This window comes from Cheilinus undulatus, linkage group 4 (assembly GCF_018320785.1).
Source record: "Cheilinus undulatus linkage group 4, ASM1832078v1, whole genome shotgun sequence".
NCBI lineage: Eukaryota > Metazoa > Chordata > Actinopteri > Labriformes > Labridae > Cheilinus > Cheilinus undulatus.
Genome location: NC_054868.1, coordinates 1,941,854 through 1,958,355, shown reverse-complemented (window position 1 = coordinate 1,958,355; position 16,502 = coordinate 1,941,854). Strand labels below are relative to the sequence as shown.

The window sequence follows — 16,502 nt, the reverse complement described above, 5'->3', positions numbered from 1 at the left end:
AACAAGTTGCATGTACTGCAATTAGTTACCAGTACAAAAATAACAGGTGTTTAATGTCACCATAAATCAATATTATTTTTTAACCCCAATTGAAGTAATGGCCTTTTATTTCTTAACCCCAATTTATACAAAGTAGGTGGGGAATAGATTCCTCTGTTATAATGATTGTATACAGGATTTCCCCTCAGAAACTGATGAAGTGGTAGCACCCAAATTTAAACGTCCTAATATGTAAAAAATGAACTTGTTAACAGAGCATTTCTTTTGTCTTAACGCAGTTTTAACGTGTTAAGACGTACAAATTTGACGTTTTAATGCGAACGCCGAAGTAGACGTTATGATACAGTTGGCGTTCGATACCGGACAGTTCGCGTACAGGTGACGTCACACCCAGCGTCGCTTCCCGTGTACGTCATCGCAGCGACTCACGCGGCGGTCTTTCTCCCTTTCGGTCCCCGTGTTAGCCGTTAGCAGTTAGCGGATCCTCGCGGAGGTTTTTTTTTTTTTACCGGATTATCGGCGAGTTTTACCGGACACAGAGCTCAGAGGAGATGGCTGCCGCCGGGGCGCAGGGCAGGAAGAGAATCCTGAGGGAGGAGGACATGACTAAGGTGGAGTTTGAGACCAGCGAGGAGGTAGACGTCACCCCCACCTTCGACACCATGGGCCTGAGAGAGGACCTTCTCCGGGGGATCTACGCCTACGGTAGGTCGGGGATCCACGAGGCCTCCCGGGCACAGCTAGCTGAGGATGCTAGAGCCAACTGCGATGGCTTTTAGAAGTAAAATACATTATAAATATATATTTACAGTGTTAGACAGGGTAAATAAAGGATAAGTTTGAAACTAGAGAATTTATGTTCGGAGTTTTCACAGATTTTTCTAAATGTTTACCGTTAGGCTGTTAGCATCCCCGTTAGCCTCATGCTAACAACGGTTACTGCGCACTTAGAGCTGGCTGTGGATTATGTCAGCTTTAAGAAGAAAACTTGAATCAAACATCATTTCTGCGGGTTACATGATGTAATAGTTACATTAACTCCCAGCGTGTCGGCTGCTTTACTTACTGGTGTTACGGTGTAAACAGTGGCCATGTTAACTGGTGGCTTGATTCCCAGAACCAGACCCGCTCTCTTATGATGGAGGTAATTATAGAGATTACTTTGTTGATATTAAGATTATTAATGTTATATATGAGGCTTCTTTGGTGAGTCTTTAAATGGGAAAAATAACATAGTTGCAGCCTTTGAGGTCTGTCTCCAACTGTTGGTAATTTTTCTGTTTTTAAGTGTCTTTCTTCAAGAATTTTACTAATACAAACAGCTTTTCTGTTGCATGACCTGAAGAATTGAAACAAATAAACATCAAACATAACCTGATATATGAGGGAGGGAAAACAAACAAGAGCAACATCTCCAAGGCTAGCCAAAAACACAGAGAAATTAGTTAAAATATATCAAAATGGCTGGTTACAGTGATATAAAATGCAGCTTGGGTGTGGATGAAAGATTAAAAAAATGCTGAGAAAAAACTCAGTTTACTAAGAATATTCCTCTAAATGTGAAGTGAGGTACTGTGAAATTGTGTTGTTGTTTTTACTCTTATGTTTTTAAAGTGAACTTAAAATGTAATGACCGCCCTCAAATGTATTAAACTGCAGGTTTGCAGCTTTTAATGTAATATTCCCACAGGAGTAATAGCAGCTGCGTCAGGGCCTCCCCTAGCCAAAGTGAGGCCCTAAGCAGACTTTCATGTGAGGCCCCACCACCACCATTGGCCAAACATACTCACTTAACATTACTCATACAAAATTATTGTAAAATAACTAAAAGAAATGTTATTACAATAACAATTATTACAAAGTCTTTGCAATTTAGCCCAAGTTAGATACATATAAATACACTGTTCTAAGTTGTAACTGAGTCATCATCAAGGATAACAAACCAAAAATTACCACAGACCTGAGTCTTCCAGCCAAACTGACTTTTATCTGAAAAAGTCACAAAAATGATCATTGCTTTTAACCTCCTGAGACCTAAGCTTTTGTCTGTAATGGACAATTAATCAAATTTTAGATTAAATTGCATTATGTCCTACTGCAATTTTCAAATCGCAAAAGGTGCAATATTACTTTGACCTAAAATATGTACTAAAATACCAGTTTAATTCAATTTTTGTGCAGCAGAGAGATGTTTTACCCATCATGCAAACATTTAAGTGTCATTTGGGTCGTTGCTTTGTTCTTCTGCTTGCTTCTGCACATGTCAAAGCACTCTGTAAACCCATGTTTTTAAAAGTGCTATACAAATAAAGTTATTATTATATTATTATTATTATTTAGAATAGTTTGCAAAAATCCTACTTTTCCTTCTTTTTTATTTTTTTTTTCTTATTCAAAATAAGAGTGTCATAAAAATGATCATTCCCTTTAATGCAGCATTAATATAGAATTTTTAATATAAGTCAAAATAATTGCAAATTGTAAATTTTCTCAAAATTGTTCTGCCTCGGTTTAATCTATTTAATATTGTTCTAGAATGATTTATTGCTTGTGTTGGAGGAAAAGCATTGGATGAGGAACTTAAAAATAATCACACATTAAATCGCAATTGTAATATTGGAAAAAATAATCGCAGTTAGATTATTTTCTTAAATCGTTCTGCCCTAATTTTTTAGTTTCTCCCACTCATTGAGGATCAGGACCTGATGAGTATAACACCTAAGCCGGGTCTTTAATCAGGAAGTAGTTTTGACAAAGATATGGCTTCAGCATATGAGGACAACAGGCTTACAACATTTTATTTTACATTTTTATTTTTTTATTCAAATTTCAGAACAAATTCCACTTTATTTTCTTAAATCGATTTCCCAGAAATTTACAGATTTATCCAAGGAAAACATCCCTCTAAAAACATCCAAAACATTCAAACAAAATCCCTTAAAATTCCAGGAAATTTGGGGAAAATTAAGAAGGAAAATAATGACCAAAATATACAGTCAAAGTTCCAAAACTTTGAAAATTTTCCTAAAATCATTTTAAAATAAAGTAAAACATTTCAAAGTATCCCAAAAAATTCCAGAATTTTTTAGGCAAATTCCCTAAAACTTAAAAGCAGATTCCACTAAAAAATTTCAAGGCAAATTCCCAGAAATTTACAAATAAATTTCCATGGAAAATTCCTCCCAACAATCTCCCAAACATTAAAAACAACGTCCCTAAAAATTCTGGGATAATTCAGGGACATTTAAATGGAAATTTCCTAACCAAATCTTCAGTCAGATTCCCCAAACTTTGAAAACAAATTCCCCTGAAAGTACCAAAAATTTAAAAATTTCAAAGCACCCTAGGAAATTCCTGAAATGTGAAGCAAATTCTGTAGACATCCCAAGCAAATTACTCGAGAATCATCTAAAAAATTCTAACAGCAGAATGTCTTACTGTTGTAGGAAAGCCAAACTATGACAACGTCCTCATACGTGCACGCAGGGTCTCTGGAGGTTAAAGATCACATTCCTTGTTGCAATAATGAAAATTATGTTTTTCTTCTTTTTTTAAGGTTATCACTATGGGTTAATTTTTTCATCATAACATTAATTCCACTGTTTTAGCTATCTGTTTTATTGGAGTCTATCCTCAAAATTAAAGTAGCGTAAGCCAGCTGGTCTTGCCCCCTCACACACACACACACACACACACACCCTTGCGTCCCTCCCCTTCCCTCACACACAGCAGCTCATCCATTTTGCTTAATTTTTACTCCTCACTGGTTTTCTGCTTCAGTGTTATTATCAGTAGCATTTCTTTTATTAAACCACCTTAAAATATACACTCTCTTTACTTTCACCCACGGGCTGATTTTAAAACAGCTGATTTGCACGAGGGTGTCCGACTACATCAAATATTTCCTGACCAGCGTGAGATCTTGATGAAGTTTTATCATAAATTCACAAACTAAACAATGGCAGAAATTAATGTTTGACAACAGTGGTTGTAGAATAACGGGTGACAGGCGTGATGATAGTTAATGTGCTGCAAATATCAGGAGAGAGAGAGATGGAGAGCGCGAGCGAGCGGACACTGCCCGCCCTTAATGACCACGGATGACACTGATAGCCAAAAATTGAGATCTTTAGGGTTAGTTTACTAATTTGTGACTGCCAGGTAAAGTTTATGTTTGGCCAATGTTGTATATGCATTACCTGGATCATATTTATCATGAAAACACAGGACTCTGTGCAGAGAGAGAGACAGAGAGAATAAACAAACGCTCAAAGTGAGGCCCCCCACGGTGATGAGGCCCTACGCACTATGCATAGTTTGCGTATAGGCAGGGGCGGGCCTTAGTTGCATACTCTAAACTTGATTATCATTACATTGGCAGGGATTTCTTCATTTTATGAGAAGGTAAAAATAACTGTCTCTCAAAACTGTATGAACTTTCCACAAATGTAATGTGAACATAAAAAGGAAAGTTATGGTCATAGCTTGGTATCACCTTCTTACTGCCAGTGGGTCCAAGTCAGTGCAGTCACAGTCATGGCTGATTGCCATGATACAGGAAGTAGTCTTTTCAGAGCCTTTAACGTCGGTAGAGACATAAATCGTAGCAGAGTGGATTAAAATTAGTCCAAACAGACTCTGAAAAAAACACCTCCTCTTTGTGTTTTTTGCTCAGCTTAAGCTGACTTGAACAACAGCAAACAAAACTCGTACCGCAAAGATTAATTTCCCAGATATTTATTGAAATAATTAAAGTTTTTAAAAGCTGAATATTTTTATCTTCCTGATAAGGGGATCAATCCCTGTAAATATAATAGTTGTCATATTTGCAGGGATTTTGTTATGTTTGCAGTAGGCAGACGCTGTTATATTTGTGGGAAATAATCACATTAAAAACTGCTGGTTTGTATTATGTTTGTTGTTTATTACGTTCGTGGGCAGGTATTTTGTTTTAAAGGTGTGTAACATTGTCTGTCTGCTGTTTTAGGATTCGAGAAGCCGTCTGCAATCCAGCAGCGAGCGATCAAACAGATCATCAAAGGCAGAGACGTCATCGCTCAGTAAGTCGCTCACACACTGACCTCAGCTCTGGTCCTCTCTCTCTTTCTCTAAAAGTCCCAGAATGTTCTCTAACAGATGATCTCTGACCAGGTCGCAGTCCGGAACAGGAAAGACGGCCACCTTCTGCGTGTCCGTGCTGCAGTGTCTTGACATCCAGGTGAGACCAGACCGCTCTGATAATGGAGGAACTTCAGACTATACCTAAGGACCTTCAGATGATACGACACGACTTATTTCTGTTTATCCTTATTGATTGACAGGTAGAATCTTCAGTTATTTGGCCATGTGTCGACTGCAGACTTTCTGCAGTCTTCCTCAGAAGAGTCACATGATGTTGTTGTGACAGGTACTGCCAGCTGATCTTGTGCAGGTTTGGTTGTCCAGGATAACCAAACCTGCACAAGATCAGCTGATGTTACTCCTCTGAGGAAGACTGTATAAGGTCAGCAGTCGAAACATGGTAAGGTAACTGAAGACTCTACCTGTCAGTCAATCAGAATACACCAAAATGAATTTTATTTTCTGTAAATAGAATGACCTTATTTGGATTGATGCTGCAAAACAACCTTCAGACCATACTAACTGACAGACGATACATAACGACCATTAGACTGTACTAGATGACGCATGTTTTCAAAGATGGTTCTTCTTCCGCCAGGTGAGGGAGACTCAGGCTCTGATCCTCGCTCCGACCAGAGAACTTGCCGGACAGATTCAGAAGGTAAGCCCCACCCACAACATACGCTTCCAGACAATCATCCATGAGCTTCTCTGTCCTGGTCTCTGATTGTCTGTCTGTCTGTGGTGCGTTCAGGTGCTCCTTGCTCTGGGAGATTACATGAACGTGCAGTGTCATGCCTGCATCGGAGGAACCAATGTGGGCGAGGATATCAGGAAACTGGACTACGGCCAGCACGTGGTCGCAGGGACGCCTGGGCGTGTGTTCGGTGAGTGAACAGGGCATCATCAGCACTGACAGATCGACATACTGCGTCACCTCTGAAGGACACGCAAAAAAGAAGACAAAGGAAGTGACTTTACTTTGTTGGCAACTTTTGGAAAAGTGGGTGAGGCTGGCGATGAACGCTCTGTTACACATGGGAACAAAATAAACCGCAAACATAATTCAAATCTGCAGCTTTCAGGGAAATAATATTTTGCAAAAAGATCTTAATACACGCTAGTGTGGCTTCTATTTTTAGCTTTAGTTTTTAAATGAAATGCATTTTAGTTTTTGTCTCATTTTAGTCATTTCTACCCTTTTAATTTTAGTCTAGTTTTAGCCCATGGAAAGTCCTCACATTTTAGTCTTTACTTTTAGTCCAAGCATTTATTCTCTTGCCTAAATCTGGTACCAAATCATGGTTGTTTGTTTTCTGCACTCTGCCTAACCTGGGGTTCCTGCTTTCTACAGCTGAGAGGCAGAATAGATACAGATGTCTTGTTTTCAGACAGATTTACCTACAGGGGAGAAATATCACAGATTTTGAATGTGCAGTGAAAAGTGAATGACATTTTAGTCTAATTTTAGTCATCATGATGAAAACTAAACTTAGTTTTTGTCAGTTTTAGTCATCACAGATCTATTTTTGTTAGTCTTAGTCTAGTTTTAGTCATCACAGATCTTTTTTTGTTAGTCTTAGTGTAGTTTTAGTCATCACAGATCTATTTTTAATAATAATAATAATAATATCTTAAATTTATATAGCGCCTTTCAAGAAACCCAAGGACGCTTTACAGGAACACATAGACATGGACAAACTATGTGAGGGGTAGGATGAGTGTAAGGGGTGGTTTAGTGAAGAGGTTTTTGAGACGTTGAGACGTGAGACGTTTTTTGAAAATGTCTAGAGATGGAGCGCTACGAATGTCTGCAGGAAGAGTGTTCCAGGGGGTGGGAGCAGCAGCACTGAAGGCTCTGTCTCCATAGGTTCGGAGTTTGGTTTTGGGCATGAAAAGTAGGCCGGTGTCTGAAGATGGAAGGTTGCGGGATGGTGTGTATGGATGGAGGAGATCAGAAAGGTACTGGGGAGCCAGAGCATGGAGAGATTTGTATGTGTATTTTTGTTAGTCTTAGTCTAGTTTTTGTCATGGAAAAAGGCAGCCGATGAACATTTTTAGTCATAGTTTTAGTCGACGAAATTAACACTGACACACGCAAATCCAAAACCAAAGTCGGCAAGTGTTTTATTGCACTGGAAAAGAGATGCTTTGAGCACTGCTCTTCATCAGACCTGTTATGGATCCTGATGAAGATCAGCAGTGCTCGAAGCGTCACCACGTTGGTGCAGTGAAGCCCTGCAGTGTGTGAAACATTTTCCTGTTCACCTTTAGGGTAAAAATCCCACAAATGTTATTCATTTACCACAACTGCTATAGCAGTTTCCCACTCTAAACTTAGTAACTTTTACATCTGCAGAGATTTATTTCCTTTGTTGTAAAACAAAAATCACTGTCACTCAAAGTTGCACTTACTATCAAAAATGTAATGTGAACACAAAAAGAAAGTTGTGGTGGTTGTTTCCACTGCCAGTGGATCCAAATCATCTTAAGCTCAAGTTACAAAACAAAACAGAGTCATAGTGATTTTATGTCCGCCATGAAACAGGAAGTGTTTTCCCAAAGCCTTTTAAAAGAGTGGACGAACCGTAACTCTCAGTCTAACATTTTTGAATGAGAAAAGGACAGGATTAATATCGATTTTGAAGGAATTCTGCAAATCCAAGGGGTTGTTCTTGATTGAAGCACTCAGAGGGAGTTTATCTAATCCACATGAATGTGATTTTACTGTTCATATAGCTGAAAAAACAAACTTTCTTGCATGTGAACAAAAAGTCAAAGGATAAGGCTGTGCTGGCTCGTCAGAGTTTAATTTCTCTCCCTATTAAAGCAACTTACTGAGTCTTTAAGATACAAGGTCCAGACTTCCTGAGTTTAAGGAGAAATTTTGAGTGGATTGGGATTTTCAGTTTTTATTAAACTGGCTGGATGAATAGTGTTCAGAGAAGGGGTGCGCAGTATATGTGATAGACGGTATAAATGATATAAATTTGGCCTACAGCAGAGATTTTGACTCTACCGACCAATCGCAGTAACGCTTGTTAATGACGTCATCGTATCTGCTTCAGTGTGAGTTAGCAGGCAAAAAAACATGTTTATCCTCTCAAAGTTTGACGGCTGTCCCGCATCAACGTCAGCTGCTGTCTCTGTCAGCCTGCCTGGGGCTGTAACACAAGCTAAGTGCTGCTTTGGCTGGTCTCAGAGCCCAGCGCTGCAGCTCTTCCTCTTACAACGGCATAAACAACCGTTTAAAAGTCTATTTTAACTTATGACTTTCTTTTCTAAGTCCACAGTAAGTCAAAGATCCAGGCTGCGATGTTAACTGAGGTCAGAAAAGCTGCTGTAAACTAGCCGTATCCTCCGGTACAGCAGCCAAAGCTAAGCTAACTCAATGCTAAACACAATACTTCCGTCAAGCTCTTCAAAATCAAAGTCCGCGGCTGTTATTTTTCTGTAACGCTTTTATTGTGAACGCCTTCACTAGGAAATGTGTTCAAGTCATTAGCAGCTTAACACACCTCACCAGGTTAGAGATGAAATGTGAAACTTGGAGTGCAGTTAGAAGTAAACCTAGAGAGACTTGACAAGAAAAAAACATGTTTTCTGTGTTCCTGTACTTAGAGATAAATTGAGTATGCCATCAAAGGCTTGTTTTAAGGGGAGAAGGGGGTTAATAACACTTGAATTAGGATTAAAAAGCATGATCTCGTTTTAATTTTGTAATACCGTGATATAATCCTGTTATCATCAAAGGCAAGAAAAATGATATGATACCACGATATGATTTTTAGGCCATATTGCCCAGGCCTAGTTCAGTTCAGAGTGCCCAGAGCGCTGTTTTGACACCTTTTAATCCACTTTAGTAGGGTTGGTGGCTCTACCAGACTGAAAAAAAACACTTCCTGTTTCATGGCGAACAAAACATTTCCATGACTACCTTTTAAGATGGGACTTGAGATTAAGCTGACTTGAACCCACAGACAGTTCTAGAAATTTTTTAACAAACAATGACCACAAACATTCAGGTTCCATCTTCATGTTACATTTGTGGGAAATTATTACAATTTTTAGAAGGCAGAGATTTATACCTTCCTTCAAATGTTATGGTTGTGTTTTGGGATTATTATGATAAAGACTGCTGATATGCGTTACTTATGTGGTTATAACATTTGCAGGTGTAACACGCTCCAGTTCCACTCATATTAAAAGGAAAAGTCCCAACGTCTCCAGCTTCACCAACATTCTGTTCTCTGTCTTCGATGTCATCCTTTTAATTTCACGAAACATTCCATCCTTGCCCTCAAAGATGATGTCACAGTTGCTTTGTACAACTCTAAGACACAAACCGTACCCCAAACACTCCACAGCTGAAGAAGGAAAACCAAATGTTTCTGATTGGTCCATGGTGGGGGGAGACCTCTGCCCTCTGATTGGTCAGACTCCGGCTGAAGCAACCAATAGGAATCTGACTTTAGTGTGTTGCTGTCTGTTGCAGATATGATCCGCCGCAGGAGTCTGAGGACGAGGGCGATAAAAATGTTGGTCCTGGATGAGGCTGACGAGATGCTGAACAAAGGTGAGACTGAGCATGTGTAAGTTCATCCCTCTAGAGGGTGGTCATGTGACGTCAGAGCAGCATGACTCTCTGCTGTTCCAGCCACTGAGTGTCAGAAAGATGAGACTGGTGACAGGAATCAGTGGGTAATAAACGGCTTTATTTCAGCTGAAAAGTGCCGTCTTTTTATAACTGCATCTTGATGATGTTCACCAGTCAGCCCAGATCCTCAGCTGGTAGAATATGCTTATAGAAATGTTCGGGGCGGTAACGCTAGCTTAAAGACAAAAAATGAAGCTGGGATATGACAGTAGCTGATGTGAGCATTACACAAACTTTCTTGCATCCTTTAATTACACCATAAATCTCAGTGTTTATTCGCTGAGACAGACAGACGATCTTCTCTAATCTTCGCACCCTCCATCCTTCCTGTTCAGGTTTTAAGGAGCAGATCTACGATGTGTACCGTTACCTTCCTCCAGCAACTCAAGTGGTTCTGATCAGCGCCACGCTACCTCACGAGATCCTGGAGATGACCAACAAGTTCATGACTGACCCTATCCGCATCCTGGTCAAACGGTGGGTACTCTAACAAAAGTATGCAGACTTTTAGAACGATAAACAGGAGACGCAGAGACAGATGACAAAGAGGAATACACCAGATATTTATGAAAATAACTTTGTTAAAAGTTTAAAAGCAGAGAGCTGCTGATCAGAAATGGATTTTATCAGGCCATTATTAATTCAGATCTCTCTCTCTGTTTGTCTCTCTCCCCCAGTGATGAGTTGACCTTGGAGGGCATAAAGCAGTTCTTCGTGGCCGTGGAGAGAGAGGAGTGGAAGTTTGACACTCTGTGTGACCTGTACGACACTCTGACCATCACACAGGCCGTCATCTTCTGTAACACCAAGAGAAAGGTAACTGAATGATACAGGACTGTGCTGGAGTTACACTCAGACTTTTACATCCCATTTATACAACATTAATGGAATGAATCCATCCAGATACCAGGTGGTAATCCTTAATGCTCCGTGTGGACATACCTCAATGATAACAGTCTATCTCGTAGCTCAGACTGGTCTGGGATGTCTTCTCTGGACTACATTGGTTGTATAGACACAACAGGTACTGGTGTGCACTAAAGACTGCCCCATCAGCTGATGTGATCTGCTGTATTCTGATAGTAAACTTAAATCATTGTTTTGTTTATGTCCATCCAGCCTCACTCACAGTGAGGGAACTGTGGCTCTTTTTAGGGATCTGAATTATTTGTGTCAGCTCAGCAATAAGATCTCATCTGTCAGCTCCCAGACGGCTCTTCATTTGGTACCAGTTTGACTTTTTGTGTTAAGAATGTATAACATCTCTCAAAAGAAGCCAGCTCTTTAAACCATTTCATTATGAGAACACAGTTAAACTGACAATCTTTCCCTGGTGCTGACTGTCCTTTCTTGGCAATTTTTTGAAACCCCCGTTCTTCACTAGCTCCACCCACTTTTCCAGAAGTTGCCAACTATGGCCTACTATTTGGCAAAAATGGAGGGAAACAGCCCCCAACACCCCCAGCTAAATGGACATTCCATCTTCTGCTTTTGATGACGTCATCCTTTAAAACCTTTAATGGGCTTCAGAATGACGAAAGCTAATAAACATTCCATCCTTGCCTTCAAGATGTTACCCTTGAGATTTTATAATACATTCCATCCTTGCCTTATAAGATGTTATCCTTTAAAGTTTATAAAATTTTCCATACTTGCCTTATAAGATGATTTTCTCAAAGTTTATATAGCATTCCATCCTTAATTTTTTTGGCTGATGTCTTCCTTTAAGGTTAAAAAATATAAACTCGCCTTTGTAGATGATGCCACCGAGACTTACATGCGTTTTCTCCCTAAATTTGAGGCTTGCGCCATCTTTGAAAGCCTAACTCTTGTGAAACATTCTATCCTTGACTCATAGGATGTTATCCTTTACAGTTTATAAAATATTCCATACTTATAAGATGATGTTATTCGTTAAAGTTTATTTAACGTTCCATCCTCGACTTTGTGGCTAGTGTCAACTTCTATGGTTAAAATATTACATAGTTGCTTTTGAAGATGACATCATCCTTTAAAATTTATAAAACATTCCGTCTTTGACTTTTAAGATGTTATCTTTTAAAGTTTATAAAGCATTCCATCCTTGACTTATAAGATGTTATCCTTTAAAGTTTAAAAAATATTCCATACTTGCCTTATAAGATGATATTGTCCAAGTTTATATAACATTCCATCCTTAACTTTGTGGCTAATGTCATCCTTTAAGGTTAACATTATTACATACTTGCTTTAAAGATGACATCATCCTTTATAAAACATTCCATCTTTGACTTTTAAGATGTTATCCTTTAAAGTTCATAAAATATTCCATACTTGCCTTATAAGATGATGTCATTGAGGCTTAGATAACATTCGCTCCCTAAGTTGGAGGCTCATGGCTTGTTTGAAAGATTAAAAAAACATTCCATACTTGCCATATAAGATCATGTTATCCGTTAAAGTTAACAAAACTTTCCACCTTTTACTTTAAAGATGATATTATCAAAGTTTGAAGAACATTCCATCCTTCAAATATTTCATACTTGCCTTATAAAATGTTATACTTGAGTGTTTATAAAACATGCCATCTCTGATGTTAAAGATGATATTATCTACGTTTAAATAACATTCCATCCCTTACTTTGTGGCTGATATCATATGGTTAAAAATATTACATACTTGCCTTTGAAGATGACATCATCCTTTAGACTTTAAAGATGACGCCATTAAAACATATATAACATTCCCTCCCTGAATTTGAGGCTAATGTAATCTCTGAAAGTATAGGAAATCTATCCTTTACTTTGATGTTGATGTTGAACTTTAATACTTACAAAACATTCCATCTTTGGCTGTGAAGATGGAGTCATCAAAGATCATAGAGCGTTCCATCCTTTCCTTTTGCATGCAGGTCAGTCTAGCCCCCCAGCTGACATCCAAGTCTAACCAGTACCCCTCAGGGTTTGTCTTGATAGTATTTCAGTGACATCACCTGGTACCTGAATGACCAAAGACTGTAAACAGCCTTGTTGTCATTTTTCTCCATGGATGGTGATTGATCTCTGCATCCTAAAAACGAGGCTGGTATCTCCTGTCATACTGTGAGCCTCTCTCTGATCCTGTCTGTAGCTTCTGTGATGATTTGACAGGACAGTTTTGTCAGTCCATCCTGCAACAGCAGTAAAGCATGCTGGGAGTGAAGAGTCTGACTGTGTTTGTTGTAGGTGGACTGGCTGACGGAGAAAATGAGGGAAGCCAACTTCACGGTGTCATCGATGCACGGAGACATGCCTCAGAAAGAGAGGGAGTCCATCATGAAGGAGTTCAGATCAGGGGCCAGGTAACACACCTGCATGCTGTCTTACCTGCTGAGTCTGATGGTCACGTGACCTCCTAATAACCATTCCTGTTTGCGTTTCAGTCGCGTGCTGATCTCCACAGATGTGTGGGCTCGAGGTCTGGACGTCCCCCAGGTGTCTCTGATAATTAACTACGACCTGCCCAACAACAGAGAGCTCTACATTCACAGGTACGGAGCACCCGAGACAGACATATCCCTCCACAGGAAGTAGAAACAGACCTCAGACAGACATATCCCTCCACAGGAAGTAGTAACAGACCTCAGACAGACATATCCCTGCACAGGAAGTAGTAACAGACTACAGACTTGACATTTTTCTACAGGAGGTAACAGACACCTGACTACCATATTCGTCCACAGAAAGTAGTAACAGCAGGATTAAACCAGGATTAAACCACAGACCAATGTCTGTCGTTTTAGTGATCCAGAATTTGGAACAGGAACAGTTTTTCGTGTACAGCAGGCAGAGTTCAGAGTTCATGGTTTGAGTTTTTATGTCAGATGGTCAATCTTAGGTTTGGTGGGCATGTGTGAGAGGTCAGCCACTGCTTAGTTCATGATTCTGACCTACTGTCATGACCTCTGACCTCCTCAGGATTGGTCGGTCTGGTCGTTACGGAAGAAAGGGTGTGGCCATCAACTTCGTGAAGAATGACGACATCAGGATCCTTCGTGACATCGAGCAGTACTACTCTACCCAGATCGACGAGATGCCCATGAACGGTACAGCCAATCACACGCCTGTCGCTCATGATGATGTCACAGCTCACAGAAAACACAGCCATTGAAGAAAATAGAGCTAAACAGCGTGGTTCCTGCAGTAAATTCCCATTATTTTCTCCATAGTGAATTTGATTATTTGCCATATTATCAGAACCATTGCAGGTAACCTTACTAGAGCTACCTGAGGAGTAATAAGTGATTACAAATCTTAAACATTTATTCAGTTTCACATCAGATGTGTGCCTTCAGGTTGTGCTTTGTGTTCCGACAACAGGTCCATATAATTTTTATTAAACAGTGTGAGCTCTGTCCAGTCCAGACATCCCTGATTTAAGCAGATATTACTGTTTTTCTCCCGTTTTCATCCAGTCAGTGTAAACCTCTATAGACAGAAGGATTAACAGGAACCACCATGGACTGTGTCTATGTCCAGTTTTATTTCCATCTTAATAAAATCCATCTGAACACGTTAAAGCTTTGAGAGTTCCTGTCACATTGAACTTTCAAAAGAAAAGTTATATAAATTATTTAAAATAATCCCAAAACATTGGCCCAGAGGTCAAAGTTCACTGATTTAATTGCTCTACAGAGAGCAGGAAGAACAAACGTAGCTGACTCAGGGGTCCAGGTTTTACCCAGAGGGCTCCACAGACATGCTAGCTAACACAGCAGAGCTGATCAGTTATTGGCTGATGCTTCTGACACATTTTTTCTCTCTCCACAGTGGCCGACCTGATCTGAGCCCTGATGACATCACACCAGAGCCACGCCCCTTTCCCCTTAGTTACTTCCTGTCTGTTTTTGTTTTTAAGTTTGAGGGAATTTTTATTTTAACGATAAGATGAAAACAACCTGATGTTTTTGTAAATAAAGTTTTGGTTTGACCTCAGAGTGACCTTTGTTTTTTATCCATACCACAATCAAACAAAACTCTAAAGTTTATTTACAAGCAAACACACAAACAGGTAAGTTTTCTTTTAATTTTGATTTATTTTAAATTTTTACACAAAAACACACAAAGTTTTAGAGACAGCGATTATAAAAGTTCACTGTGAAAACAAACAGGAAGTACATTAAATAGAAATAACAGGCACCAAAATAAAACCTTCAAACCAGGTGAATTAATCCAGGTAAACATGCTGTCAGTTTAACACCTGGAGGCGGGACAAACAGCTGTCAATCAAACATCAACTTTTAATGTTTAATCAGTTTCATGGTTGTATTTTGAAAAACTTCACAAACAGTCTGTACAAAAATATTTACATCAACAGCTGATCAGTTAGCTTCAGGCTAACAGCTGCTAATGCTCTAGGCTAAGCTTGCGCCGTAGAGAGAGTGGCGTCGTCTCCGTTCACTTCATCAGACCAGTTTTAATGGCGGACCAGGAATAGTTCCATACAACAGGAGCTCATTAAGGCTGTAGAGAAGAATTACTGAGAGAGCCCACTACTCTGTTAAGAACCTAAAATACGCTTCATGCATGATTGTCATCACATTTAAAACCATGTATTAATAGTTAAAGTGGTTTAGCATATTTATACTTCTCAGTTTATTAATGCTAACATCAACACTTAGCTGTACAGCTAAGGGCTTTAAAGTCATTCACTTTAAAATAATAATTAGACTTCAGACCTGTATTATTTCATTTTATCAGAAACAATTATTTAAATGCCTGTTAGTATAATTTCCCTTTACTAAATTGTAGAATTAAGCAGCTGCTTACACAAACTAAACTGTTTTAAAAATAAAGCAAGAATTACAGTCAGCTGAGCAAAAACATTTAGACCATTTAAGCGTAATTTTACTGAAAAATAAAATGCAATAGAAAAGTTACTAGTAACAACTGAGCTTGGTTTTAGCTGTAATTGCATAAACGAGAAACAAAAACAACTGAAAAAAGGTTTACAGGTATGAAAATATATTTATTTGAACCTCTTTTATTGGTTTGATGGCGTCAGTGGTCACGTGAGGATATCAGCTACAGGCCGTCCCAGGTGAAAAGAGTACCTAAGAGTACTTTATGATGTTGCTGGTGATCCCAGTGATGAATCTGTAATTTAGGATTTTTATGTATCAGCCATTATTTTGCAGTGCAGTGGTGATTAAAGGGGACATATTATACAAACTACACTTTTTCACGTGACCCTGGCCTGTCCACTATCCCCCAAAGAATTAGAACCCCACCCCTCTTTCTACACCTTTCAGAAAATGTGTGCTGAAACAAGCCGTTCTCAGATTTTCCCCTCATGATGTCATGTGTGGAGTTAGCCCCGCCCCCAGGTTAAGTTGGCCCTCCCCACTTGGAGGAAAGTTCCGCCCTCCTCTCCTGATTCTCCTCCCTGCTGCCAGCTGAGAGAAGGATCAGGAAAGCCACATCTGTTTAGGGGCGTGGTCAGGGGCGGAGTCAGACAGCTCGGTAACATTTAAAGCCACAGACAGAAACAGTTCGTTCTGAGCAGGGCTGAAACAGAGGGGTACTGTTTCTGGAGTGTTTTTTTTTCCAGAAACAAACTTCACAGGCATGTTTTGGCACCACATTATGTAATAACCCTAACCATAGGACTTAGTGTTGGCTCCAAGGTATGCCCTACCCAACTATCTTGCCCTAACTCTAACCACTTAGTGACTTACGCCTAAACCTAACCCCCCTTCAGGGCTCTA

At 39.5% G+C, this 16,502-nt stretch overlaps 1 protein-coding gene across 1 annotated transcript; it reads left to right on the top strand.

Moving 5' to 3' along the window:
• Positions 1-412: 412 nt before the first annotated feature.
• On the top strand, positions 413-14,725 carry eif4a3 (eukaryotic translation initiation factor 4A3). The gene is made up of 12 exons (XM_041785187.1): positions 413-705; positions 4,988-5,060; positions 5,152-5,218; positions 5,720-5,782; positions 5,876-6,008; positions 9,617-9,697; positions 10,114-10,255; positions 10,456-10,594; positions 12,982-13,097; positions 13,179-13,286; positions 13,714-13,841; positions 14,566-14,725. The coding sequence occupies exons 1-12, from the start codon at positions 552-554 to the stop codon at positions 14,580-14,582; spliced, it is 1,221 nt and encodes a 406-aa protein (XP_041641121.1). The 5' UTR covers positions 413-551; the 3' UTR covers positions 14,583-14,725.
• The last annotated feature ends 1,777 nt before the right edge of the window (positions 14,726-16,502 follow it).

Excerpts from the sequence above, each read along its gene's own strand:
- eif4a3 (XM_041785187.1), top strand. The coding sequence starts at position 552 with ATGGCTGCCGCCGGGGCGCAGGGCAGGAAGAGAATCCTGAGGGAGGAG. Across the intron at positions 706-4,987 it reads CCGGGGGATCTACGCCTACG|GATTCGAGAAGCCGTCTGCA; the intron begins GTAGGTCGGGGA and ends CTGCTGTTTTAG. Across the intron at positions 5,219-5,719 it reads TGCAGTGTCTTGACATCCAG|GTGAGGGAGACTCAGGCTCT; the intron begins GTGAGACCAGAC and ends TTCTTCCGCCAG.